At 50.1% G+C, this 27,077-nt stretch overlaps 1 protein-coding gene across 1 annotated transcript; it reads left to right on the forward strand.

The window, feature by feature from the left end:
- The first annotated feature begins 5,091 nt into the window (after positions 1-5,091).
- Positions 5,092-27,043, forward strand: RXRG (retinoid X receptor, gamma). Its single transcript, XM_009583765.1, has 10 exons — positions 5,092-5,193; positions 14,671-14,930; positions 18,491-18,635; positions 19,330-19,509; positions 22,799-22,959; positions 23,689-23,818; positions 24,421-24,553; positions 25,328-25,419; positions 25,654-25,759; positions 26,615-27,043. Exons 1-10 carry the CDS (start codon positions 5,145-5,147, stop codon positions 26,760-26,762), a joined length of 1,404 nt encoding a protein of 467 aa, XP_009582060.1. The 5' UTR covers positions 5,092-5,144; the 3' UTR covers positions 26,763-27,043.
- Positions 27,044-27,077: the final 34 nt, after the last annotated feature.

Below are 27,077 nucleotides of genomic sequence, written 5' to 3' on the forward strand. Positions count from 1 at the left end.
GTAGCTCCCTTCCTCTCCATCTCCAAGGAATCGTAGGGGACACATTGCTTTTTGTGGCTTTTGCCTGTCCCAGGCCAATGCCAACTGTTACAGCAGATAGACGAGGTTGGTTCAGTCCGTTGTTTAGCCTTGAGAAACCCAGTTTCAAGTCCCTGCTCTGCCACTGACTTCCTGTTTGGCCCTGAGCATGTTGCCTGGTGTCCATGTGTCCTCCCTCGGAGGCAAGCAGGGAGGGCAATGGGCATTTTGGGTCCTGGGGCACTCAGTCTGGTAGCCCCTGTTGCACCTCACTAGCCATATGAAGGGAGTTCCGGCTCTAACACCAGCGCCCTGTGGGCAGTGGGTTTTCTCTGGGACTCTGTAGCTTCGAAGCAGTGTGTCAGGAGGGAGATGCATGTGCAGCTATAGGGTTATGAGGGCTGCAACCTTTTTCTTTGCATATGCTGCTGCCACATGCACAACCATAGGATGCCTCTGCCTTTAAGCAGAGATAGGATAGGGGACTGATGGGATTCTCGGTCCTGTTTGGAGTTTTCCTGGTTCAATCCAATGTGCAAGGAATAGGGATCATACTTAATCTCTAGATTTCATGGTTCTGGGGTAGGGTGGGATAAGATTATTCCACTTTAGGCCTTCACTTGTTTAGGGTCTGGCTCCAGAGACCAGCGTCTCAAAAGTCTTGATGAATTAGTGTTGGGAGATCTTTGAGATACTATTCCAACACACTGCTGAAATACTAGCTGAAATATGTTGGCGTTGGAAGGCTAATGGGGAGGTGAGTGAGTCGGGGACCTGAACACAACATTAGTATCTCAGTTGGCTTGAATCAGCACTGCTTTGTCAGGAATCCCACTGTGACTGATGCCCCCCAGGGTGGGCTGCTGGATGGCAGTCAGCAGCACTGAGTCCCATGGCAATGGTTTTCCTTCCTAAAATAAAAGTGGCAGCCATAATGTCTTCTCCTTTTACATAACAAAGAGGGAAAATAAAAAGCATTCAATAATTTGAAGGAGTGACTTGTGCTATTTTTAGTAGAAATTGAGGGGCTGCATCTGTATGGTCCTGCAGTACTTAAGAGAGACTGAGCTGGTTCCTGGAGTCTGTCACAGACTGATTTGGGTAGAGGGGCTGGAGCCCCTCCATACCCCAAAACCCATGGTGATTCCCTAAATGAATTGCCCGACGCTTGCTTTGCCTGAGGAAAAGGCCTGGAGGGGTTTCCGGCGAGTTGCTCAGTGTGTGCATGTGTTCTGCAGCACTAAGCACTCACTAACCCAGATCTGCTAAAAATCAATAAAGTAATCCACTTACTGCTTGGGACTGCCAACCTTTTTAAGGAGCTCAGAGCTGTTTTGTCTCCTTTCCTCTCCCCTTTCTTCTAAGCTGGAAGAGAGAAAAGAGGGATGGGGAAGGGGGATGCTGGCAGAGCTGGACTAAAATCAGGCTCTTTGCTCTGGGCAGATCAATAAAAATAATTCCCCACTAAAACTTCATTAGCATGGAATTAAAGCTGCTGAGATCCCGTGTGGTCAGTAAGAATTAATGCTACTACTAACTCTCAGCACGTTTGGTGCTTAAAACGCAAAGCCGCTTCATTGCTCACACCTCCCTGTCCCAGTGCTGCCAGGGCTGAACTGGCCATGCAGCTGGCTCTGCTCCTGCTCTGCCCCATGGCTGTTCGGAGGGGTACAGCCCTCTAGTCCAGCCTGAGGGCAAGGAACAAGCCAGGCTGAGATGGTGGTGAGGTGCAACTTCAGCAGGTGGAAGCAAAACTGATGTGCAAGGGTGGATTTGGCTCTTGAAACAGTGGCTCAATTCTGAGTGCTGGTGGGGACTGGCGGTAGATGGCCCTTGTGTGTCTCTGTGGGGTTATGGACAGATAATGGGAAAGGTCTCTGGGTGGGTGCTGGACAGGCAGGCTTCCTGTCGTGCCAGAGCTTTCCCTGACACCGGATCAGAGGAACATCCGTCTGGCATGCTGTGCCTGAAGCTGCACAAAGTCCCTCTCTTCTGTGGAAGTCTTGGATCTTATTGAGGGGGTGTGTGTGAAAATCACTTCTTTTGGAAGCAAATTGTTTGTTGGGTTTTTTGATTGAAAAATGTTTCTTTCAGTCTTGTCACAGAGGAAGAAAACTTGCCCTGCTGAGAAATCCAATTTTCTGTCCAAAGATTGAAACAAGCCACCTTGCAGCCAGCTCCTTTGCAGCGCTCTGGGTCTCTGCTTGCAGGGCCTTGGGGCATCCCTGCCCCATACCTGGCTCTTGCCTCCCGCCCCTAACAAGGGTCCCCAATGTGCCTGTTAAAGGACAGCACCAGAGGCAAAGCCAGCATTATCCTGCAATAGCAAACTTTGCCTACGGGTTGGAAATCCCTGTGGTTGCCAGTGATCTGATGCCACTTGGATTAGTGCAGGGTGGAGAGGGTTTTGGAGGGACCCATAGGTGAGTGTGGGACAGCACCCACTGAAACAGGAGCTGCGCCTACAGCTCCTGCTCTTGGACGTAGCAGTGGACACTTGGAGGAGGGCTGGCCCTTGCTGAGGACATTTGCTGGGGATGTCCTCATTGTATGTTGGGATGGTGGCAGGGGAGGACGTGGCTGAACAGGGAGAGGGGCAGGACATAGCACCACACAGTTAGATGCTGTTGTGTTATGCTCTTGTGCTGGTTATCAAACCCTCTGCCTTCCCTTCCCTGGAGCTCAAAACTTCTGGCCTGTGAGTGGGGTGTGTAAGTATGCTGCTCGGCTGCCTCTCTTCCTCTGAAACAGTTCTGCAGTGCCATTTATGTTTGTGCAATAAAACAAATGAGATGTGAAAGGTGGCCAGATAGAAAATATGAGAGCGATCTCTTCTGTTTGTATTCCCCCCGCAAGACTGCAGTTACTTGTTTTTTGCCTCAGTAGAACCTACTCTGAATACTGATCTCTTTTTCTTTTTTGTTTTTTTTTTCCCCCCCTTCAAACTGTGAGGAAAAACAGTGCGTATATACCCGGGCCACAGCTAATGGGCTATGCAGAACACTGATACTATGCCTGCAAACCTCCTTGCTCCTGACACCAGTCTGGTTATCCATTCATTCTGCTAAGTGGAGACGTGCTCCCAAATGTTAGCCTCCTGTGCCCAGATAAACTTCAAGTCCTGGAGTTGCTCTGATGTACCTGCGACCCATAGAGAGCTGTGTGCCCATAGCATGGTATCCTCCTGGTATTGCACGTTATCAGGTGCTCGCAAACAGACGCAGAGCAGAAATGGGAGGAAGCCAAATCACCTTTTAAAAATAACTTTAAAATCATTAATATGGGGCGGGGGGGGGAAACCTTCCCTTGCTTAAACTTCCTGGCTAGAGAGAAATGGGTACGGCAATGTCTGAGAGCGAAGCAAGAAAGAGAGCTAACAAGGGTAACCTTTCCTTCTCCTGCACACACAGTACCTCGGGGCTGACAGCACCTCAGTCGGCATCCGCCTGAGCTGCGGCTGAGTGCTGTGAACAGCTCTGTGCTGGCACATTGCACGCCTTCCCCTTGCAGCATGCTTAGTGCCAAAGGGCAGCATGGGCCCTTGGGTGACCTAGAGGGGGCCAAGAGCTAGCAGGCCCTTGAAGGATGCCAAACATCCTAATCTGCTGTTCTTCCCGCATTTTTGTCTCACTGCTTGCATGGCATGCTCCCCATCCTGTACGCAGGGCTGGTTCATGGTCTCTCTGGGAAGGCAGAGCCCCTTGCTAGCCCTGGGCCCCCTTTCTCTGCCACGCGGCTGGTGCCAATGGCAGAGCTGCAACCTTCTCCACCGACATGGCCCTACACGTGAATCAGTGCAGACCTTGGTCTCTGCTTACTTTACAACCTCGGGCAAAATTCCTCCCTCCTCCATTCCTTCGAGGTGACTTCATCCCAGGTCACCCAGACCAGAAACAGTGGGCTGTGCTATTGCCTGCATCCCTGCCTCTCCCCAAAATTGCAGCAGTTGGGTAGGGGGCTTGCCGGGCAGGGAACTGGCACTGCTCCCCCTCCAGAGTACCAGTCACTGGAGGAGGCAGTGCTGGAGACTGCATGTGCCTTTGCCCCGATCTGGCAACTGGCTGCTTGTTGCTGCTTGTTTCTACCTAATTTCTGCAGTACTTCATTGTCAGGGTGGGTGGGCATTAAATTGAAGTTGTGGATGTATGTATGGGACTATCTGTGAAGCCTACTGCATTCTGCTGCCATGGCTGTAAATGCTTTACTGACTGTATGTGGCACGGATTGAGCCCCATGGGCTCTGTCCCATGTCCCCATCTCTTCTCATCCCATACAGTTTTAGCAACTGGCTAATGATGCTTTTTTGAGGTGGTTTGGGTGGTTTTTGGATCCCTTTGGATGGGGTTGGGAAGGGGAGTTGAGCTTCCAGCTCCACCAGCCCCCGGAAGGTCCTGGTCCTCCTCAGCACTGGCTACGTTTCCTAGGGGTGACTGCAGCCCAGCACCGCAGGGACCACAACTTGATGCCAGGAGCACAGGCGAGGCAAGGCTGAGTGTGGGATGGGAGCCTGGAGCTCCCTGCCCCGCACAGCCCTAGCCCCAAAACGCTGGGATGGTTGCACGTGTGCTCCTGCCCTGTCTGTCAGCCAGCCCATCATCAGGGTGCCAGCCCCTCTGGGCGAGGGCTGGTCCTTCGCCTGTCTGGAAAACACCTCCACATGGCTGGGGCTAGTATAACTAATAAACTGCATGGAGTCTTCACTGGTGGAAAAGCAAAGCACCCCCTCCTTCTCCACGATGCTCCTCCCCTAAACAACTTAACCTCCCCTCCTCCTCCCAATTTCTGATCTATACCGGAGCCGTCATGCATTGATCGGCATCTTATCTGGGCGATTATGCTATCCGGACGGTCCGTCGTGAATTTGCAGGGAGCTGAGACAGCTGAGCTCGGGAGCCAGCCCTAAGCGGCAGAGAACAAGAGCATGTCTCATCCCGGCAAGCAGCTGCTGCCGGCATGAAGCGAGCATGAGGCCACGGGAGGAGGCAGCTGCCCCGGCACCCTCCGAGAGCCCCTGCTCCTGCAGAGCCATGTCCCGACCCCGGCGGGCTGCACTGCACTCCGGGAAGCTTTGAAGTTAGAGGCGTCAGTTGTGTTTAGAAAGGCAAGAGATGAACTGAAGATTAAACATGTATGGGAATTATCCTCACTTCATTAAGTTTCCTGCGGGCTTTGGCAGTAAGTATTTTACTTGTGTTTGCAATCTGTGCCTTCTGGGTTAGGTGGAGGAACTGATCCCACAGTAGGAGTATGGGGGGGAGTAAAGGGAATTTAAAAACATATTTAACCTAGCTCGTATGTGGCTGTAACCTGCGGTGCCTGTGTGCTTATGATTGAAGCTGTCCTGTGATTATACGTGCTGTGAACTTCAGCACAGACAAACCAAGCTGCCTGAAATTATGCAGGCTTGAGTCAAATCGTGACTCTTTGCTCTGAAGTTTAGTATATGGCATTTTGAGAGATGCAGGTACGCGATTGCGTGTGATGGACTGAATTTATTCATTGAAAGAATAGGATCAAACCAAGTAATCTTTCCAATTGCATTTTTGTTAAGTTGTTGGAGGAAAAAATTACTTTTAAAACCTAAAACAGCCGCCAAGAAAATCTAAAGAGGGCTCTTTCCTTGCCCAGTGGCTGTCTTCTGCCCTTATGACACAGATACCACCATAATCGTGTGAAGCTGTGTCAGATTAGCCAAATGAGGCTGCACAGCAAGACAGTAGTCTGCGAAGGGCTGCGTCTGTGTGGCTGCGAGCTGCAATACCCCCGTGCACGCCAGCCGTGAGCGAGCCCCAGTTGCAGAAACCAGAACTGCTCTTGGGAAATGGGCTTTGCAATTACTGGGGCTCGCTCATTATTTTTATCTGAAGTTATTCCTCTTGTCCTAACGTGGGGGATGTGTAAGGGGAATGGGTTGAGGAGCTGTAGGGTGCTCCCGCACCCAGGCAGGGACCGGGCAGGTTGGAGTGTTTGGCTGCAAGGGGCTGGGAGCACCCACATGTTGGTTGCTGGCAAAATATTGATGCCACTCCAGGGAAGTTAAAGTGCATTGTTGCTTGTGGACATGCAAAGTCTTAATATCTCTGGAAAACTCCTCAAGTTGTTCCAGGCTCCTCAGGGTGAGTAAATGCCTCCAGGACTCGCTCTGGAGGCCCCCAGGCTGTATACATCAATCTGTTATTTCTCTGCTAGAGAAGAGGTTTGTGCAGACATTGGATTGCACATGGAATGTTCCTGCTATGTGTCGATTTTTTTTGCTCCCTCTTGCTCCAGATGCTCACCTCTGGTAATTCTCCAACTCCAGAAAAGTCATTGGTATTGCATCAAGTCGTCCTCAAGTTTCACAAGCGCTTGACTTTCCAAAATACCTTTTTTAGGCAGAAAAGAGATGACTTGTTGGAAGAATCTATTGCTCACTGATGTTTTTAAGAAACAAGCAAAGGCAAGCCGAACTCTCTCCTATTGCTGCAATAAGAGTGAAACAATGGAAGTGTTATTTGTGTTTAATTTGTTGAGTATTACAAATTTACAAGGAAGCAAAATAGAAGTGACATTCAAACTGATCTTCATAGGAACCGGGCACAGATCCCTGTAGAGACAGGGGTCACAGCACTCAGCAGAGCCTTTGGGAGATTTCTAGGAGAGGAAATTGGTAGTAGGAGCAGAGGTATTTCTGCTCCACCAATAAAGGCGAAGGCACTAGTCTCCAGCCTACCAGCAGTTCAATACACTGGGACATTAACTTTCATTTAGAAGTGTATTTAACTGGTGTTTTACCCTGCTTCTAACTAAACAGAGGTGTTTTCTGCAGGTGAACCTCTGGCAGAGATGCAAAAGCGTTGGCCAAGTTTTGTTTTGGCTGCTTTAAAACAGTCGCTCTGGCCTGTCCTATGCTCCCTGGACACTATAGAACTGTAGGTCACCGCTCACGTCCACATTCCCCTCAAAGCTGGAGGGCTTCCATGCTCTGAAGGCAGCTTGAGGGGTCTTGGGGCTGCTTCTCCCTGGGCTGTTGGGTCTGCAGAGAGGGATTTCTGGTGTTTGAGAAGGCAGTTGCTGCTCTGGCCAGACAACTTTAGGGCCCATGGGCTGTGTGAGAGGACACTCAGGCTTTGCGAGGGATGAAGCAGGACGGATCATGGTGACCATCGATTGAGGGGATGTGGTGTGGTGTCCAGCTTCCCACTGACTTGGGATCCTCACCACAAAGCCCATGCAGGCAACCTGCATCTCTGGCAGGCCTGCAATATGTTCATTGTCTTTGCTGCTCCCCCCTCCTTTAAAAATAGCTATGAAACTGTTCCTTGTCCTGCCTGCGCTGCCACCATGAAGGGAGACATCAGGATGGTGGAAAAAGGCAGTGTCCACACTAGACTCTCAGCTTGTTGCATTTGTTGTTCTTGCACTGTGTTGCTGGAGGGCAGAGTTAAGGTGATGTGGCTGCTCCTGTTCTAATTCTTATTTTATTCAGGTTTCCTTTAGCTCTGAAATTCTGGGCTTCATTTTGAGCATAAAAGCAAAAAAACCCCATGTATTTGCTTTCTTCTTTTTTGCATTCAAGTAACTGTTATGTATGCTTTAACTTAATTTTATCTGCATTCAGGTTAAAAATAAGGTACACGTTTTTGGTGGTGTGTAACTGTCACTTTGATCTTAAATGTCTGAATAACACCATCAAATTCGTCTGAGAATGTACATACACAAATTGCTAATAAGCACATCATTTGCAATAAGAAAAGGACAGACTGTGAAGTGTTACAGATGAGTTTTTAGAGTAGCAGGGAAAGTGTTCAGATGAGTCACCCTTACACATCTAAAGCAGGAGATGAGGACTAAGGCAGATGGATTTGCCTTCACAGCCTGGCCTATAGGAACAAGGAAAGGGCTTCAAAATGTGTTTTTATTCTCCAGAAGGATGCGTTTCATCCGGAGGCCAGCTCCCAGGGCAAGGAAAGATGCTGTGCTGGCTGTCCTCTCTCTCTGAGCACTCTCTGGCACAGTTGGTTGGGGACAAGAACTAACTTGGCTCCTCCACAAAGTCTCTTTTATTAGTAGTCATGTAACTTGGCCTGTGGCCACACCACCTCCGGCTGCAATCTTGTCAGCTCTCCCAAGCAAAGCGGGGTTAGGCCAGGTCGTTTGGGGGATAGGGAGAGTTGCAGAGGAAAAGCCGGGCTGTGCCTGGAGTGGGGTTGCTGCCCAGCTGTTTGACACCTTTTCACCCGTGATGGTCCCAGGTTTTGTGACCCGTAGGATGCTTTTTCCCTCGGTGTCACAGCTTGCCATGTCTGTACCTGTAACTGCGTGTGTGAAGATGGAAGAGGGCTCTTTGACCCGGGAAGGGGGTGAGAAGATCCAGTGACTGGGCAACTCCTGCAGCTAGGGAAATGCAGATTTTTTTTTTTTTTTTTTTTTTTTTAAAAAGCGGGAGACGCTTACCTTCAATTGCCGGGGGCAGCCACAGAACCTACAGCCTGTGGGATCCTTTCTGATGGGGACCTGTAGACTCTCCAGGAGTTTAAAGACCGCTGTAGGAATTTGTGCATGTTTTTTCCTGGTGGATGTTGTGCTGGAGATCCTGCTGGCCAGGTGGGAAATCTGATCAGACAATCATGAAAAACCCTTCAGGCCTCAAATTCAACAACTTTTAGTTTTTTGGGGATGAGAAACTCTATCCAACTCTTGTGTATTACTGTGGTCACTAGGGGGTTGTGATACCTTGTTAGGGTGAGTAAATTTGGCTTGCAGTCCTTATTTTAATTACCTGACAAGCACTTGCTAAAGGAGTTTTCGGTTGGCAGGATCACCATAGCCATAGAGTTACCCTGTAATGCATGGTTCCTGTCAAAGTCATGGCAAAGCCTGTGTAGCTTCTGTGGATTTTGTTCCTTCCTTCCCTCCTCCTTAGCTTGGCTTCCTGGAGAGGGGAGTATGTGGTTACATTGCAGGTGTGTCTTGTCTAAATGTCCTTGGACATATTAAGCTATTGACCCACTGTCCAATTTCAGTCAAATCAGACCAAGACCTCAAAATAGGATCTGATGGTGAACCTGCACCAGGGCAGGTGAGTCTCGTGTGCTTCCAACCCGCTGCTTCTTGTGGGCTGGGTTTTGGGTGGCCTCTGTTTGCAAGGGCAGCACAGGAGCATTACCTGAGAGGAGAGGGAGCAGCTCTTCCCACCACCCGGAGAGCTGAAGGAAACTTTCTCCTGCTTGTTGGTCTCCTGCCCTGTACAGATCCCCATTGCAAAAGCCCCTGCTCACATATGTGCCAGCACACCTTCAAAAATTTTTCTTTCTCTGTGATGTTAGCTGTCGGGGAAGGCTGCATTATTTATTGACTCAGAGTTGAGCGGAAAGATGGAAGCACAAAGGTTACTGGACCTTAAAAGCGAGGTGAAAACAATAACCTTTCTGTAGGATATTAGCATGGCAATCTGTATGGCCTGTGGAAATCTGCTTGGACAGTTAAAAATATCACCAGAAGGAGAATAGTTTTTCAGTTTAGCTTCCATGTACTAAATAAAAACTGCTTCTGCAGCAGACTTTGTTTGATTCCAGTTAACATGGGTTCCCTGCTACATAACTGCATCCAATTTCAGGAGTGTTTCTCACAGGTATTTCCCCTTGAAGGTCGTCCCCAAGGACGAGCTGCCTGCCAAGCTGTACCTCCCACATATGCCTGTGCTCCTCTGCTGAAATCAGCCCTTCTCTGCGTGTCTCTTCCCACTTCTTGGTGCTCTCTGATCTGCGGAGGATGAAGTATCTGCAAAGTTTTGCTAGTCATGTGTCAGGCAGGGCAAATTGCACCTTTAATTGTTCATGCCAATGAAATGAATCCTTTCTGTGTATAACTGAGGCCTCAGAAGCACAAGCATGTTTTTCATTATTTGAAGAGTTTGTTCCAGCTTTTGATTCTCTCTGACATTAAAAACAAAGCTGTGAAGGTTGAAAGTATCATCATCTCTAGGCTTGCCAGGGATCTGCAGGTAGTCTTTGCTTCCACGCCTTCCCCAGCTTTACCTGTGACGTGCTCACAGCACAGAGGTGTCCAAGCTGGCTTTATTGAGCTAGCGTTGGTCCTGGACGAGTTTAGCTATGTTAGCCCAGACCCGGCTGTTTAGTATTGGTGTGGTAGACCTGGAGCTTTGTGCTCTGCAGGTGCATCTGTCGGATGCCTACTGTGATGTACATGGTGTTCATCTATTCCTGATTTTGTGAGGCTATTCATGCAAGTTTCCCATCCCTGGACTAGGATTTCGCTAAGGTGGATGTGAAACACAGGTGGAAGTGGAATATCAAAGCTTTGTGTCCTTGCTCGGCTTCAGTGGCTGGTGGGCGACTGTAACGCTGCTGTTTTTGTCCTCAGGGGCACTGTTTTCAAAATGCAGAGAACTGAGTGGTTCTTAGGGTCTTCCCTCATTATTTTTTCTAATGTAAGCAGAGTTGTCTATGCTGACATTAGATATGATTCTGAACGCTAAAGCAACAGGATGAACGTTGGGTCTGTGCGCACGCTTCCAACCCACGGCTGCTCTCTGCAGCAAGTGATGTGATACATTTGCAGAGGCAGTTTGAAACAGCGAAGCACCCAGAAGCAAGTTTCTTCTTTTTAAACTTTGCTTCCTACAAAGAGAAGGCTGGAGTGTGTGCATTTCTGTACAAGAGAGCTTGTGAAGGGTTGATTGAGGACTGGGTTCTCTGGACACTCCATGTTTGCAGTGGAGACATCAGAGAATCCACACAAGGCAGTTCCCTCCGGTCCTCCCTTCCCCTGCTCCTCCAGGAGAGAAATAAATACAGTATCAGGCTTCCCTGAACCTCTCTTCAGGAAACTACCTGTCCAAGCATTAATGTGGAAGAGGGAGACAGGGGAGAAAGACAAAACTAGCCCCATTTGGGGATCAGAAATAAGCTGGTCTTGAATCTGGAGTAGGTGGTAAAAGCAGTAGCAACCCCTGATGCTTGATGCAGGGTCTCAGCCGGTCTTCCCCAGCAGACGTGGGGGACCTGGCCAGTCTGGGAGAGCTGCATTTTGCGCTCGCAGGCAGGGGCTGTGCCAGCCACAGAACCCTTGCCTCCCGACACAGGGCTGTCCTCCGCTCTGTGGGGCCCTGCCGCAACTGGCCGAATCCCCGGCATCGCTTGTCACCTTGCATTACCTGACGGACAGACTCCGGGCCCACTTTGGCCTGTGTAAATGTCACTTGTGCCGAATGCCAGAGAGGCGGAGGCGGCCGGCTGAGGCTGGCACGCAGGACTGAGTCCCGTCTCCCCAGACCCCCCCACTCTGTCCCAGAGCTGCTTCCCCACTGCAGAGCAGCTCCCTGCTGGTCTCGCTCCGCTGCCATGCTGATGTTTCTGTTCGTCCCCCAGATGATGGGAGAAAATACCTTGAGGAAAGCCATGCCATCCCTTGCGAGCCCATGGCCTTTCTGGTTGCCTTCTGTTGGGAGATGCGTGACACTGTTTTCAACCAAAATGAATCAGACTTGCAATCTCTGCTGTTTGTGCTGACCAAGCCACCCTGGCTCTTTTAGACTGAAACAGCTTTGAGGGTACTCAGCTCAGGGAATAAGTAACCCCAGTGTCAAGGATGCTTTGGCATGGCTCTTCCTGCACACCTTCTGCCAGCCGTGCAAACTGTTTGTTGCACAAGCTGATAACCTGGTAGCAGTCACCCCTCTCGGAGCACTCCAGCCTGAAAATGGGAAGCTGAGAGGAGCATTTCCCCAGGTGCAGGAGGGTGCATTTCTGCTCCCTCGGGGACTGATTTGGCAAACTTATCCCAGGAAAGGACTGGAAGTCAAAGTTTGGACACCTTGCAGGAGTGCTTTGCTTTGGTTTGTGTGGTGGTTGTTTTTTTGTTTCCGCTTTTCTAAATGCCGTTTGTATTAAGTTTATAATAGATGAATAGAATTGACCGTTGGTAAATGGAAAGTTAACACTGATGGGTTTGACTAACGGGTTTGTCACAGCCTTGGCAGGACAGTGTGGCCAGGCACTGTGGAAACAAGCATATTAACTCCGGTTTGTGTCATCAGGCCTGGCAGAGCCTGGCTTTACACCTGTGTGCTCCCCAGTAGACATTTTCATTTATCCATCCATCTCCGCCAGCAAACATTCCTTCATGCATTCATGCGTCGTCTTTGGTGTCTCATTGCTGGGGTAAGAGATGTAGGCACAAGCACTCCAGGCTTCCTGGCTTCAACCTTTCATCCCATCCTGGGGACTAGGGGATTCCCTTGGCCATAGCCCTTGAACAGTCGCTTCTTGGCACGGACACAAGCACACCATGGGGCTTGCCCTGGCCAGCAGTCTCCTTGGGTGAAAGCCTTGCTCTGGGTCCTTATGAAACTTGGAGCCTTTCTAATGGAGAAACTTAGTGGTGACAGTGTTTCTGTAAGGTCTGGTGTAAATGCAAACAGTTAAACAACTCTCCTGGGAGTCTTTTCTTATTAGTTTAAATCTTCTGCATGATAGTTTCAAAATATGCCCTTTTCTGTGTTAATGGAAATGGATGAAGAATCATTCTTCTCCTTAGCTGTCCTGGTGTGATAGATTTCTGCCCAATCTCCCCTTCAGTGGCTTATTTTCCAAGCTGAAGAATCCACAAAGGCAATGTTGTTTATCTAGTTGTTTAAAGAGGCATAAAAACAATTTCTTTGTAAGTCTGTGCTACAGATGCTGGGGAGGACTACATGCTATGGTACCAGACTACTCACAGGTGATAAAAAATGCATTTGCTTTTCTCTGAAGCCGATAATGGCACAAGTCAGGATGGTCCTTTTAAGTCCCAGGAAACAACTGAGGTACCTCTGTGAGCTGAGCTCGTAAGTAAGTAAGGTGGAGGCCAGGCAAACAGCACATCTTCTGCCCACTGCTAAAGGCTCTCCTGGCAGCTGTCTCTGGGGTGAAAGGCTTTTGCCCTTAGAAGCCATTACAAGGTAGGGATTTTGCTGCGTACTAACAGAAAACAGGCTGTGTGTCTCCATGATGGTGGCAGGGGACGTGGGGTGACTCTCTCCAGCAGCAGGCAGGAGCCCTGGCTCTGCCTCCAGACCGCCTCGCTGCCTCCAAGGCTTCTGCTGTTGTCATTGAGCCGGCTTCCTCTTGCTGCACATTGCTTTCCCACTGGGAGAATTGATCCAAAAAGCCAAAGCAAGAATTGACAAAGACCTTTTCTCCCCCTCCCTCTACAGAATTAAGTCTGAAGTGGGTTGATAACAGCGGATCGAGTCCTCCTTGACTCTGACAAATGTCTTTAATGTTATTCAGCAAGCTGACCTTTTCCCGTCTTTATTGTGCATCTTCCCTTTGAATCAGATTTGATTGTTACTTCAGGTAAAATAACAAACACTGTCACGTAAATAACTTTGCAATAATGTTAAAAGGAGGAAAAAAACAAACAAAACACCAAAGTGCTGCCTTACTTCCAAATGCAATGGGAACAAGCATCCTCTGTGCCAGCCATGGAAAACCAACTGTGTGACCTTCCCACACATCTTTGCCTTGCTACTCCAGGGAATGATTTCCTGTGTTGAAAAACCAACAGAGAAACAATGGATCATTGAAATGTTAACGACAGCTAATGCTAACTGGGGTTGGTAAATTCTAGGGGAGGGAGAAAATGTCATATGAATCCTTAAAATACAGCTAGATATATAACCCATTGGGACTAGTGGGCATTTGATGCCCAGATACCCTCTGAATATTTGAGACTGGTCTTATAGAAGACCGCATTTAGGCCTTGGGTGAGGTGTTCAGCCTCAGAGAGTGCCCTGAAGTGGCAATGATCAAGGTTGTATTGCTTTTCTATGCCACCTCTTCCCCAGCAGGGTTCAGGGGCAGATTGATCTCATGAGGCTTTTGTGAGGCTTAGTTTGGCAACGTGCACTGGAACTCTTCAGTGTGGAAGGAGGAAACCTTCTTTCCTTGTGGCTGTGAGACTGTCTGCCCAGGCAGGTCTGTGTGGTCACAGTCTCTGCTCTGTGTCATACTACATGAGGAAAAGTAATGGACAAAATATTTTGTGGGTGCCTTGCCCTGTCATCTGCATTGCTAGCGTGTCATGGGCAGTTTCTGTCCTGCATTGCTCCAGCTCCTCCTGAAGATGCTGGCATCAAGTTTTGAGAGCTGGAGGAACATGTGAAATAGCCCGGTGGAAAGGTAAGTGGGCGGGAAGGGAATGAGCTGAACCATGGGAAGAGGAAGAGGAGCCTGCTGAGCCTGAGCTATCGCAGGGAGCAAAGGTGCTTCATAAGACACGGGAAGCATTCAGGGTTTCTAGCCTGGTTGGTGGGGATTTCATGGTTTCAGATGTGTGCTGTCTCTAGAGCCCGCTTGGACAGAAGAAATGGGACCTCAGGGGATAGTTCAGAAAAAACAGCCTGAAGCAGGCAGGCAGCATGCCTTCTTCCAAGTCAGCTGAGGCACCAAAGCAGTGAAGGAAGATTTGATTATTAAGTTTTATCTTCGTAAAATGTTTTGTTGCTGTATGTAGCTCTATTTCCCGCACCATAACCAATGTTTTGCTGTTTCCCTTTATAGCATAAGGCATGTTTGGCTTTGAGCCTTGGCCAGCATCTAAGCTTCTATGACCAAGGCTAGGCAGCCTCACTCATAGTGTATTTAATCTTTCTGCTTCTCCCTGTAGATTCCCCTGTTCATGCCAGCTCCACATCTGTGAGCCCGTCATCAAGCCTTTCCACGGGAAATTCGGTGGACGGGCACCACAACTACCTCGAGGCCCCTGCGAACGCCTCCCGGGCACTGCCGTCGCCCATGAACGCGATCAGGTCTCCAGTGAACGCACTGGGCTCGCCGTACAGAGTCATCGCGTCCTCCATCGGCTCACACCCCGTCGCTCTGTCCTCAGCCCCGGGCATGAATTATGTGACGCACGCCAGTCCGCAGGTAGGCAGATGTGCACACTTGCTTTGCTACAATTCATGGAGTTCAGACTGGGTAAAGTCCCAAAACTTGAGGGAGTGGGTTGGCTGGTGGGGAGTCTGGTGTGTTTTGGCCACGTAGGGAGATCAGCTGTAAAGAACAATTTCCAGCATGTGAATCTTTTTGCATAAATCCCCCTGGCACAGGTACAGAGAAGACACCTGTATATATTTCAAAATCCTTGCACAGTAAGGGGAGAGAGCTAATTCCCAGGTCTGTTCTCACCATGGGTGCAGTCCAGTTCCCCTCTACTGCATCTGTTTCTTCTGTAACAGGAACAGGCTGCCCAGGGAAGTGGTAGAGTCACCATCCCTGGAAGTATTTAAAAGACATGTAGATGAGGCGCTTAGGGACATGGTTTAGTGGGCATGGTGGTGTTGAGTTGATGATTGGACTCAATGATCTTAGAGGTCTTTTCCAACCTTAATGATTCTATGATTCTATTGCAGTGTGTATAATTACTGTACGTGGAAATAATCAGGATAGCCAAGGGCTGCAGCATGTGAAGTATTCCCCTTCTTCCTGCAAAAGGATATCTGCTTTGTTTCATTATTTGGAAAGGAGACAGACTTTCTAGAGAGAGACAAATGTTAATGCTAAATGCCAGCCACGTACTCTGTGTTGCATATAAACTTTGCCTGGAGAAAAATGAAGCGCTCCTGCCTGAGCTCACCCAGTTGCTGAGGTTTCCCCTCCAGACAGGGGGGAGACCCAGGTGTTAAGGACGGTGCCTCCCCAGAGCCATGGATGGGCTGGGAGCCTCCCGGGGTGGCTCTGTGGTGCAGGGACAGAGACATGCTGCCCCAAGAGCCTGGCACCACCTCCGGCATGGCTGGGACCAAGGTGGCAGTGTGGAGTTTTGATAGTGTGCTGAAATGTTCTGGGAGTCCAGATCTAAGTGGAAATTCTGCCTTTTATTAACAAGTCTTTGCATTTTATTAGTGGGACCTGAAGATAGGGAGTACTCAAGAGCCTCACAGCTCCTGCTGAAAAAAAGATGGTCCCTGAGCCCTCTCTGCCCCATAATCCGTTGCTACACCATGGTCTGTCTGAAGCTCTTCCTAGTGCCTGCCACCAAGGCTGGGAGAGGATGGTATGGGGAGGCCCCTGAAGAGCTCTGGGAGAGTATAAGGGTGATTTGGCAGGTTTGGCTTACCTTTCACCAGCATGCTCAACTCCTGTGTGGGTCTGGGCTGTCTGCAGCGGGAGCCCTCTCTGCCCCATAATCCGTTGCTACACCATGGTCTGTCTGAAGCTCTTCCTAGTGCCTGCCACCAAGGCTGGGAGAGGATGGTATGGGGAGGCCCCTGAAGAGCTCTGGGAGAGTATAAGGGTGATTTGGCAGGTTTGGCTTACCTTTCACCAGCATGCTCAACTCCTGTGTGGGTCTGGGCTGTCTGCAGCGGGCATGCTGGGCATCCTTCCTCCCCTCGCACCACCTGACTGTTCCCCATCAATCTGATAATATTTTTGCCCGTGGCATCCAGGGCAGGTACTTCATGATGGTGGAGCTGGTGGCAGCACTGGCTGCGTGGAAGCTTTTCCTTTGGGGTTGGGGATGCTCCGGGAAACCGTTTCCCCAGTCTGGGCACCATGCCAAGTTCCCAGCTCCAAGGAGCGGGTTTCATTTGTGTTGCCTCTAATGTAAGGAGACAGCTGGGCCTTGGGGATTCGGCAGGGAGGCAGCTAATGGATTTGGGTTCAAGCAGTTGTCCCAGATATCATACATGATTGCACTTAACCTGCAGGAGTCAAGCTCTGAGGACACTGATGGCTAAAACTGCCCCGTTTCCCCCGGCCCCCTCCATACACCCTCTCTGCCTGTTATTGTCTCAAAGTGCAGCCAAAGAGAAAGAAAAGGTGGTACCTGAGCTCTGAGTAACATTTTAAACCACAAAAAGTTTTTCCTGGCTCAGCATCTTGCCAAGAAGAAGTTTTCAGGGTAAAAAAGGTGGCTGGGCACTTGTGGGGAGAAGGGTGTTGATTTCTCCTTTCCTTGAGCCAAGTTCAGATTTTGAAGCATTAGGATTTACAGCTGCCAGTGCCTGGTCTGGGTCTCTGCTGGGGAGAGCAAACCTCTGTTCCTTTGGGCAATTTTTCCCTATATGCTTTTATTTTCCAGTGGGGCAAACCAACCTGGCTCCTAATGTGGTAATTCTTGCTGGATAATTTGTATTTTCAATGTCATCAGACCTTTGAAGCTTTGAAAATGAAGGGACAGTGGTGAAGGAAGATGAAAACAGGCTTCATCTTTTTATTTTTCTAATGACAGGTCCAAAAATCCCCATGGGATGAATCCTTCTTGTTCTTTGCTGAAATTCCCTGTGGAAATTATTATACTTTTTCATGGGAAATGGGCAATTTCTTGGAGCAAATGGAGAGCTTGCAACAACATGCATGAAATCTAGTGGTTTAGATGTTATGGAGCCTGTAACAAAGGCTGTAGCTGGATTTTCATCCAAAGCCTTGTTTTCTGTCCCTGCTTCTGCCCTCTTGCTGGGAAGAACTTTAGCTGATAAATTGGGGTGACTGTTAAAAACAAGCTCGATGATGAAGAAACTATCCCCAGCCCTCAAAGCACGGCAGTGGGAAAGATGATTTGATAGTGGTTTTGGAGAGACGTTGCTCTTGCCAGACAGCAAAGACGTGCTCAATGGCCCTTAATCCTCACTGCCCTGCCGACAACATCTCGAAAGCAAATAGCAATAAAACGAAGCCCTGGGCAGCATCAGGCTTTGGTCTCTAATCGATGTCGGTTTGTAACCTTTAACTTGCAGCAGCCATGAGCAGCTCCCAGGGATATCAGCTGGGGGCTCTGGGCCGTTTGCCTGCATCTCACTGTAGCCGATTTTAGATGCTCAGCCTGCTCCCTTTTTTTTTAATCTGGCAACCCCAAATCTGCCTCGTTCTCCAGCCTGTGATAATGTTTGGGAACCCAAGTCCCAGGGAGTGACCAAGATGTCCATGTTTTCATGTGTTTATGCAGATTTGCATATCACGAGGCAGGGAAGCTAACCCACTTAACACTTGTTTTTTACCAAAAAAAAAAAAAAAATTACAGCTTCTCCAGCCATGCAGCAGTGCAGGTTTAATTGCAATAAATTGCCTGGCTGCAAAGCTCTTCCTTACCAAGCTGCTAGTACTCGAGGCCACAAGCAGCCAGTGATCAGCATCCTTTAATGAAGCAGGCAGGAATCCACCAGGCTTGTCACTTGGAGGCTGTAACTGAGCAGCTGAGGGTTGCTGCCTGCCCTTTTCCAGCTCTGCTTAGTCCTGGCTTTGGTTACAGCATCAGGGCAGGGTGAGAGGCAATATCTGCTACGAGGCATCTGCTTAAACCCCTCCAGCTGGATTCACCAGAGGATGTCTGTCTGCCCATGGCAGCCCCATGGAGTTGCTGGGGATAAGCTTGTGGGACAAAACCAGCAGGAGCAGCAAGGGAGGGGTCAGCTCAATTTGGGGATGGTTTCATTGAGATATGAGTCTCAACCCTCTAACCTGTCTTGTGGTTTCTGCTTCTGCAGCTCAACGTCCTGAACAATGTGAGCAGCTCAGAGGACGTCAAGCCCTTGCCGGGTCTCCCGGGGATTGGGAACATGAATTATCCATCTACAAGCCCAGGATCCTTAGTGAAACACATCTGTGCCATCTGTGGGGACAGGTCCTCAGGTAGGAGGTTTTCTTTCTTGGGGAAGGCTTTATGCAATGAAAACTCTCCTAATGTTCTGAAGCAAGGCTCGTGCAGGAGTGAACACTGTGGATGCTTGCTGGGGCCATACCGGCATCGCAGGATTCATAGCTGGGTCTGGCTTACCCAAGGGCAGGCTGTCTGTTTTGCAGATCAGTTGCACTGTGCCCAAAAGAGGGCAAACCTATAAGCCACACTCTTCTCCCTTATGTGTATAATCTCATTTTACATTTTGTCCCTGTTTATCAAAGGTAAATATATCAAAATTGCTGTGTTCTTATTTACCTGTGCTTTGTGTTAGCTGGGCTTTGGCTGTGCCTGGGTTTGCTCTCCTAGCCCAGAGACCTGTGGCCTGGCCATGCCTTGCAGACCCCTTCCAAATCAGTGCACCCCATTTGTTACCTATGGCTTTTCTGGACTTGCACTGCAGCTGAGATGTGGCTCCACATCCCTCGCCTGGGATGTGTGCCTCCTTATTGCAGGAAAGTGGCGGTCCTATAGTTCGGCCACTGCTGGTCACTGTTCCTGCAAAGAGCCGCTAAAGCCAAGTCAGGCCCGCTAAGGTGATACCCTGCAGCCAGTTTTTTCACCTTTGGGGTTGGTTTGAACTCCGCCATGCTGGAGGGAAGGGCAGATGCCTGCCTGCCGATTGATGGCTTCCCCTTGCCTCCCCAGGGAAGCACTATGGGGTGTACAGCTGTGAGGGCTGCAAAGGCTTCTTCAAGAGGACGATCCGGAAGGACCTGATCTACACCTGCCGTGACAACAAGGACTGCCTCATAGACAAGCGCCAACGCAACCGCTGCCAGTATTGCCGCTATCAGAAGTGCCTCGCGATGGGGATGAAGAGGGAAGGTATGGGCGGGTGGAAGGAATAGACTTGTAGAAATTTTCCTTATATTCGTTGGGGTAAATCTGGCTCTTGGTGGAGCATTCCAAAAACCCACACTGATAGCTTCAGGGCATTTTTGATCTCGTTTTGTAAAGGAAGTGAGGCTGATGGAGAAGCTATTACACTGTATTTTTCTTCCCATCCCACCTAAACACACATACTGGTGACTCTTGAACCTGTTAACTGATTTTGACCCAGTTAACTGACTCTTGCCTTTGGTTAGTGCCCCTTAATGGCCTGGACCTCTTGGACCTCTGTAAACCTCTGCTGTGGACACCACCCAGCAGTGAAGAGTCCTGCAGCCTGCTTGTCTCCTGTGTGAAGAGCAACCTTCTTTTTTGTTTTCAGCTTGCTGGCTTCATTTGTCACCACCTAATTCTTGCACCGGAAGATAAGGGTGAATGATATATTTCTATCTTTTATTTTATAGTTCTGTCATTTCCACTCTTAACCTCACCTTTGGAGAAGAGCTCTGGTACAGCTCACATCCTGTGGTGTTTTAGTGCTGCAGGAGAGAGCTGTATGGAAGCAGTTTGTGCAGCCTCTTCCATACTCCACATACACTCACTGCAACCCCCAAAGGACTGTGTTTCTGGCCCAAACCACCTAAGGTGTTGATCTGGAGCAAGGATCCGACCTGAGGCAATTGGACCTAGAGGGATTTTGCACTGACTTGAAGGAAGCCTCCAAGAGCTGCTGAGGGTGACGTGTGTCTGCGGTGGGTCCTGCAGCCCTGCCTCTCTCCCATACAGCTCCGGAGAGTATGAACGTCTTTGTAAAAGCCACCACGGAGTCTCTGCTGCAGGGAAGGGCAAACCCAGCAGCATGGGTGTTTATCTGTCCATCTCTGCCCCCTGCAGCTAGCTGCTCCCTCCTTGGTGGAGCAAGGACTGCTGAGCTGGATTATACTCCCAAATTATACTGACAGATGCAAGGTCAGGTAGTGACAACAATCACAGCATTTAAGCTGCTTGCTTTTCCAAGATAAAATAACTGTGCCGCCTCCAGAGTTGAATGCTAGCAGGCAGTGTAGCTGTCCCTTTTGGAGGCCGCACTGTCCCCCTGTAGAGCACGCAAGCCGCTCCCTGTGCGGGAGCTCAGACTGTGCAGGGCAGAGCCTTGGGGAAGTAGCTGTAACACTGGGCACAGGCTGAGCCTCGTCCTATTCCCTGTAGCGTCACGAATGCTGTGCTGCCTCAACCGCTCAGGGCAGCGGGGGACTGCGAAATGCCAAGCTTGAATCAAAAACCTAATCCCAGGCACGGCTCTCCCTTCCAGCTGGGTGCAAAGTGGTTCAGAGGACCAGGGTGTCAATGCAACTTCCCTTTGCAGAGCGTGAAAATTTAAACCCCAGGATCTTGGTGGATCCTGCGGGGGTTTGGCTGCAATAATCACAGAGGCTTTCCGGAAGCTGCAGAAACTGGGGACAGATTGCAGCTTGAACAAGGAATCCTGGATGAGTTTAGGGGCTGAGTGGTGGGACTGGTATTTCCTCGGCATGCTCTTTCTTCCACTAAGATTTTGATGACTTTAGAAACACTTCCCTGGCTTCTTCCTGTCCATTATCCTAAAGAGGACAAATGCTTCCCCCAGCTGGCTGGCACATATGTGTGTCCCGTGTTGCCCTCCCTCACCAGCGCCAGACTGGATACCCCACTGAGCCATCTCCTTGGGTGCTGCCAGTTCCCCAGCAGCTGCATAGTGCTGGGAAACACATCATCCCAGCTGGGAGAAACGCAGGGAAGTGCTGAGCATTGCAAAGTGGCCATGAGTCTCAGTGCTGAGGAACCTCCCGTGGTTTGGCCCTTCCCCTGAAAGCACCCTCACATAAGCCAGGGTAAGGCAAGGCTGATGCAAAGGCTTATTTCCTGACACCACTACAGACAGCAGAGCTATAAAGACAAATGGGAAGGAAATCTCCTGATTCAAGTATCTGACCTAAAAGCTTGTCACACCCTTCCAGCAGTGCTTACCTAATTGAGAAAATGGGAATCAAATTCTCCCACAGGCTTGCTGTGGGCTTGGTGTCCCCTGGTGTTTGTGCAGGTCCCCTCTCATCTTAAAGGACATTTTATCCCTTGGCCTTGGTGGTTTTCCCACTCCTCTGGATACTGACTGCCTGGTGCTTAGCTAACAGGTGGGGAAGCCATTAAGCTGTTGAATAGCGAAGCAGGGGCTGTCTGCGTGGCAGGGGCCAGCTTTGCAGCCAGCTTCAACCCCACTGAACCTTTCCTTTCAGGTGTATAAATGCCTACAGCTAGTACAGACCATTCTTTGAGAGCAGGCCAGCTGCCTACCTGTCCCTTAGGGGTTACAGGGCACTTTGGGCCCCTGCCTGGTGCTGCGTGCTCACACAGGGGAGTGATGCTAGCAGGACTGTAGTTTTGGGACATTTCTCCCCAGCCATGAGCTAAACTGATATGACACCTGCTGGTCGCTTTTTTTTTTAGCAGGACTTTCTTATTTCCCTTTGGGATTTCTCCAACAAAAATGTGCACCCAGGACTTCTATTGAGCACAAGGCTTGGCATACCATGTACACATGTCCTACACTGACCTGTCCCCCACACACCCAGCGGCCCTGGGAGTTAATAGCTGAGATCTGGAGAGAACTTCAGTGACTCTGTTCCACCAGCCAGCAGATATTTTGGGAAATGTACAAAGATGGGAGAAGAGAGTGAAGGCGTTGGGGCATTCAGAGGTGCTGGGAGCTGCTTTCTAGCAGGGTGGGTTGGGAAGAAAGGTGGTGGAGGGAGAGGTGACACCAGGGCTGGGCCAGGCTGGGTAAGCGTTTGCTCAGGATTGAGGCAGGCAGCGTGTGGATCCAGCTGGGGGTGAGGGACCGTCCAGCCCTGCTGCTGGATGCTCTGGCTGCTGTGGGACTGTTTGAAGCACGCAGCGAGCACAGCAAACCTCAGTGTCTGGGTGCTGGGTCTCTCCTGCCTCCTCCAGCATTTAGCGACAGCCGAGTCCAGGCTGCCACCTGGAGGTCCTCTTTCCTCTTCTGGAGCTTCATACCTTGGAAATCACAACCTTTTGTGAAGTTTAGAGGCCACTGGTCTACAGCAACCCCAAAGTTATTGGGGGGTGGTGGGAGCAGCCATTATAATGGACATACATCTGAAATATCCATTTATTTTCTGTTCTTCCTTCCTGAGGGGATTTCTCATCCCTCCTCCCAGAGGAAAGGGGACCCACTGTGAGCAGGTAAATGTTGCTGTGGGTGTAAAGAAGCCATGTTTCTGTTCCGCAGCTGTGCAGGAGGAGAGGCAGAGGAGCAGGGAGCGGAGTGAGAATGAGGCCGAGTCCACAAGCAGTGGCAGTGAGGACATGCCCGTGGAGAGGATCCTGGAAGCTGAGCTGGCAGTGGAACCCAAGACGGAGGCATACAGCGACATGAACACAGAGAGCTCAGTAAGGGGCACTAAAATCACTTGCAGCTTGAGATGAGAGCCTTCGAGGTGCGATTTGAAAAGACAAACCCCATGTGAAGGGCTAGCATTTTGCAAAGGGTTTTTGCTTTGCACCGCCTAAAAATCACCAACAATTTTTCTTTTGAAGCTACTCTGAATAACGACTAGAAAACAGCCTATATGTTATTTTCCTAGCATTTTTTCTAGTTCCCTTTGATTTCAGGGAGTAGACAGGGCAATGTTGGAAAGTCTGAGCCCTGTGCTGGCTTCCACGGTTGCACAGCCCTGGGCACTGCTTGTCTGCCCCAGTGACCAAGACTGGAATGGAGCTGGGCACAGCAGGTTTACTGCTGTGGTTTTATTGGTTTGGGTAAAGCTGCTGTTCCTGCCCATTCAGAGGCTGCTTGATGGCTTTTAGATATGCCCTGGGGAGCAGGACTGCAGCCTGGCATGCAGGACTTGCTTTGCAAAGAACAGTAAGCAAACAGAAAAGAGTCTAGGAACCAGCTGATTTGGCTGGTTGTAGAGGGGGTAGTAGTAATAAATACCTTCTCTTCCCAACAGTGCGCAGCTGAGATTATTGGCAATTTGATCATATTACTTGTGGCTCTGAGTATCATTAACTTGATCCGATACTGTGTGCAGTGCAGACAGTGATTATCAAGATTGTACGTTGACGAATTTGCCTCTTTTCCTCTGCTCTTTTCCTTTTGATATTGCTCTTGATTAGACAAATGACCCTGTCACCAACATATGCCACGCAGCTGACAAGCAGCTCTTCACACTCGTCGAGTGGGCCAAGCGAATCCCCCACTTCTCTGACCTGACGCTGGAGGACCAAGTCATTCTTCTCCGGGCAGGTAACGTCCCTGACCTGTGGCCTCTGGGGCTATTCCTGGTATCCCCGTCCCTTCTCTGGGCTGTGTGCCAGCCAGGCTGGATGGTGAATGGGAGATCCTGAGCTGATCCATCCCTGCTGTCACAGTGCGAGCAACCTATCCTGAGCCATGATGAGTGGTTGGCAGCAGCTGTGGATGGGGCAGTGGAATCCGCTGTTTGTTCCCCTCTTCAGGCAGACATGTAGGAGGGCTGGGGGAGAGTGAATAAATGTGTCTTGTTAATGCAATTCCTGTAACTGCAGAACTCACTCTGTGTGGGGCACATCAGTGTGTAATGTGCAAAATTATGTAAAGGGGTTGCTGATGCAAGGAATATGGTTTTTTTAGGAGGAAAAAACAACTTTTTTTTTTTTGGCACTTTGAGACCTTTTCTGCACCTTTCTTGCTGCTGGTCAGGGTTTGCCACCCCTTGCAGTGTTGGCAAGGGTGCAGCTGGTACCTGGGGTCCCATCTCTCCTGTGAGCTGAGTCTGAAGCCAGCAGGGAGAAACCAGCTCTCCTGCTCCATGTAGGACTGATTTTTTGCTGAACTGCCTCTTGTGTCCCACACACCTCCTCTTGCAGGCTGGAATGAGCTGCTCATTGCCTCTTTCTCCCATCGCTCCGTGTCGGTGCAAGATGGCATCCTTCTGGCTACGGGCTTGCACGTGCACCGCAGTAGTGCTCACAGTGCTGGTGTGGGCTCCATATTTGACAGGTACGTGGCCTGTTTCTGTCATCCCCTATCAGCAGCGGCCAGACTGGCTCTGTCTCTCCCCTCTGGAAGGGAGACATGTCCTTAGTGAGAATTAGAGCACACCTGTGGTGATTTGGGGCAGAACTAGCTTAGAATGAGGAGGGGACACTTGCATGGCTTAAAAACCAAGAATGGGATGAAAGCACCTTGGAAAGGGATTTGCAGCTGCAGAAGCAGATCCTTGGTTGGGTGTGCAGGGGGAGGAATGCTTCTCTACCTTCTCTCTAAGAGTTTGCTGTAACTGGATCTAGAGCTAATACTGATCAGCAAGAGCTTTAGCTGGCAAAGCTTTAAACCCCAACTTGCTCATATGACGACTGCGCATGTACTGTCCATGCCATGCCTGCTCCCTGCGTGGCAGGACATTGCATTACTACTCTTACACAACTGGCATGCATAAGGGCAGTGCCCATGTTTCGCACAGTAAAATGTGGAGAAAAACGCACGCAACTTTCCCCAAGTGAGTGCAAATTGTTCTTCATAGTCTGAACAGAGCACAGAGGGCATGTGCTGAGCAAAGTGAGAACGGGAGTGAATTTGATGCTCAGGTCCATGAATGTTGCTGATGCACATGTAGAAGAGCAGCGTGTGGTGTGGCTGTCCCTCAAAGCTGCCTCTTCCTGCAGAGGGGAATTGGGGCTATTCCCAGTACCTGTCCCAGATGCTTTTCAGTCCCCAGCCTTGCTGTCCCTACCTGTCTCTGATTGTCTGCCCACCTGTGTCCCCCACATGCAGGGTTTTGACAGAGCTGGTATCCAAAATGAAAGACATGCAGATGGATAAGTCGGAGCTGGGGTGCCTGCGAGCCATTGTCCTGTTCAACCCAGGTAAGTCTGAGGCCTGGGGCAGTCCCAAGTGACACGCACGCCCTTGGCCGGTCACAGGCAGGAGGGCTGTGGCAGTGAGCATCAGGACTGCAGACAAATTTGTCCCAGTCCCTGGGTGCATGACTAAAGAGAGGCCTAGTCCTTTCCCACCCATGCGTGCAGTAGCTCTGCTGGCAATGGAAAGGTCTCCTCTGCAGTGATTTCTTCCCTACCTGTATTCTCTCCCTCATCCAGATGCCAAGGGTTTGTCCAGCCCCTCAGAAGTGGAATCACTGCGGGAGAAGGTCTATGCCACGCTGGAAGCCTACACGAAGCAGAAGTACCCCGAGCAGCCAGGGCGGTGAGTGTCCCCTTGCCCCAAGCAAGGCAGGCACCTTAGGGCAGCACAGTTCCCACCCTGGAAAGAGGAGACTGAGGCAGGGGGGTCTGTGCTAGCTCTGCCTGAGCCACCCTGGGCCAGAGCCCCCGGAGCAAAGCAAGGGCAAGATACCAGTTCCCGCAGGCTGGCCTGTCCTCTCAGTGCCCTAATCCTGGGCCAGAGCCTTTAGGGTGCTGGTGAGATGCAATTTTCTTGCTTTTCAATCCAATCCTACCCTCTGCTGGCCAAGCTCTCGAAACGCGGGCAGCCGGATCCTTCTTCATTGCCGCCAGTCAAGTGATGTGCCCACAGCATCCTCTGCTATTTTTGGCTCTGGATGTGACTGCAGAGCGCTGCAAGCGGGTCGTGGGGAGGGGGAGGTAGCCTGCCTGCTGCACCCCCTTTGCAGCTGCGCCTTGAAACAGGAGGCAGCGGCTGGCTGAGGCACTGCTGAGGGGTTGCACATCCTTTCTGGGGGCTGGGGATTTTTGAAGGCTGTTTCAAGAAGGATTTAAATGACACCATGGAGATGTAAGTCACTAGTTCAAGTCTTGGAGAGAGAATCTGGATGTATCTGATGTATCTTCTTTTTTTCTTTTTTTTTTTTTAAGCTTTAAAAAAGCTAAATTCTGTTTTGAAAAGATGCATATTCCCTCCACACATGCAGAGAGAAATGCTTATTTTGAAAGCATAGGGGAATCTAAGATGGAGAACTCTCCACAGCATTTTTGGGGAGAATTTGGGCTCTGCTCTCCCATGCCCCTGGCACAGGTTTAGAAACATATGGGAGAGGGTGGCCAGTGCCTCCTGCATGCCTCTGACTCTGCTCTCCTCCAGGTTTGCCAAACTCCTTCTGCGCCTGCCGGCGCTGCGGTCCATTGGGCTGAAGTGCCTGGAGCACCTCTTCTTCTTCAAGCTAATTGGGGACACCCCCATTGACACCTTCCTCATGGAGATGCTGGAGACACCCCTGCAGGTCACTTGAGGGTCTGGCTCCACTCTGGCCAGACCCTGGCCCCCCATGCCCCTGCACAGTCTCCCACCCCTCTGCTCTGGGCCTACGAGAGCTCAAGAGATGTCCTCCACCCTCTGCTCCTCCTTGGTGGGATTGTTGTGGTTTTGTACAGCTGTAAATCACCCCCTCTAACCCTTCCTGGCCTGGCCTTGGGGGGGGTCACAGATCCTCCAACCAGTTAACCATTCCCCTGCCCCCCTGTACAGATAATTGCTTTAAATTATTTTTTCACTCTCAATAAAAGCCAACAAAACAAATAAAATAATATATAAGAGAGGCACTGAT

Source organism: Fulmarus glacialis, unplaced genomic scaffold, assembly GCF_000690835.1.
Source record: "Fulmarus glacialis isolate BGI_N327 unplaced genomic scaffold, ASM69083v1 scaffold16068, whole genome shotgun sequence".
Lineage (NCBI taxonomy): Eukaryota > Metazoa > Chordata > Aves > Procellariiformes > Procellariidae > Fulmarus > Fulmarus glacialis.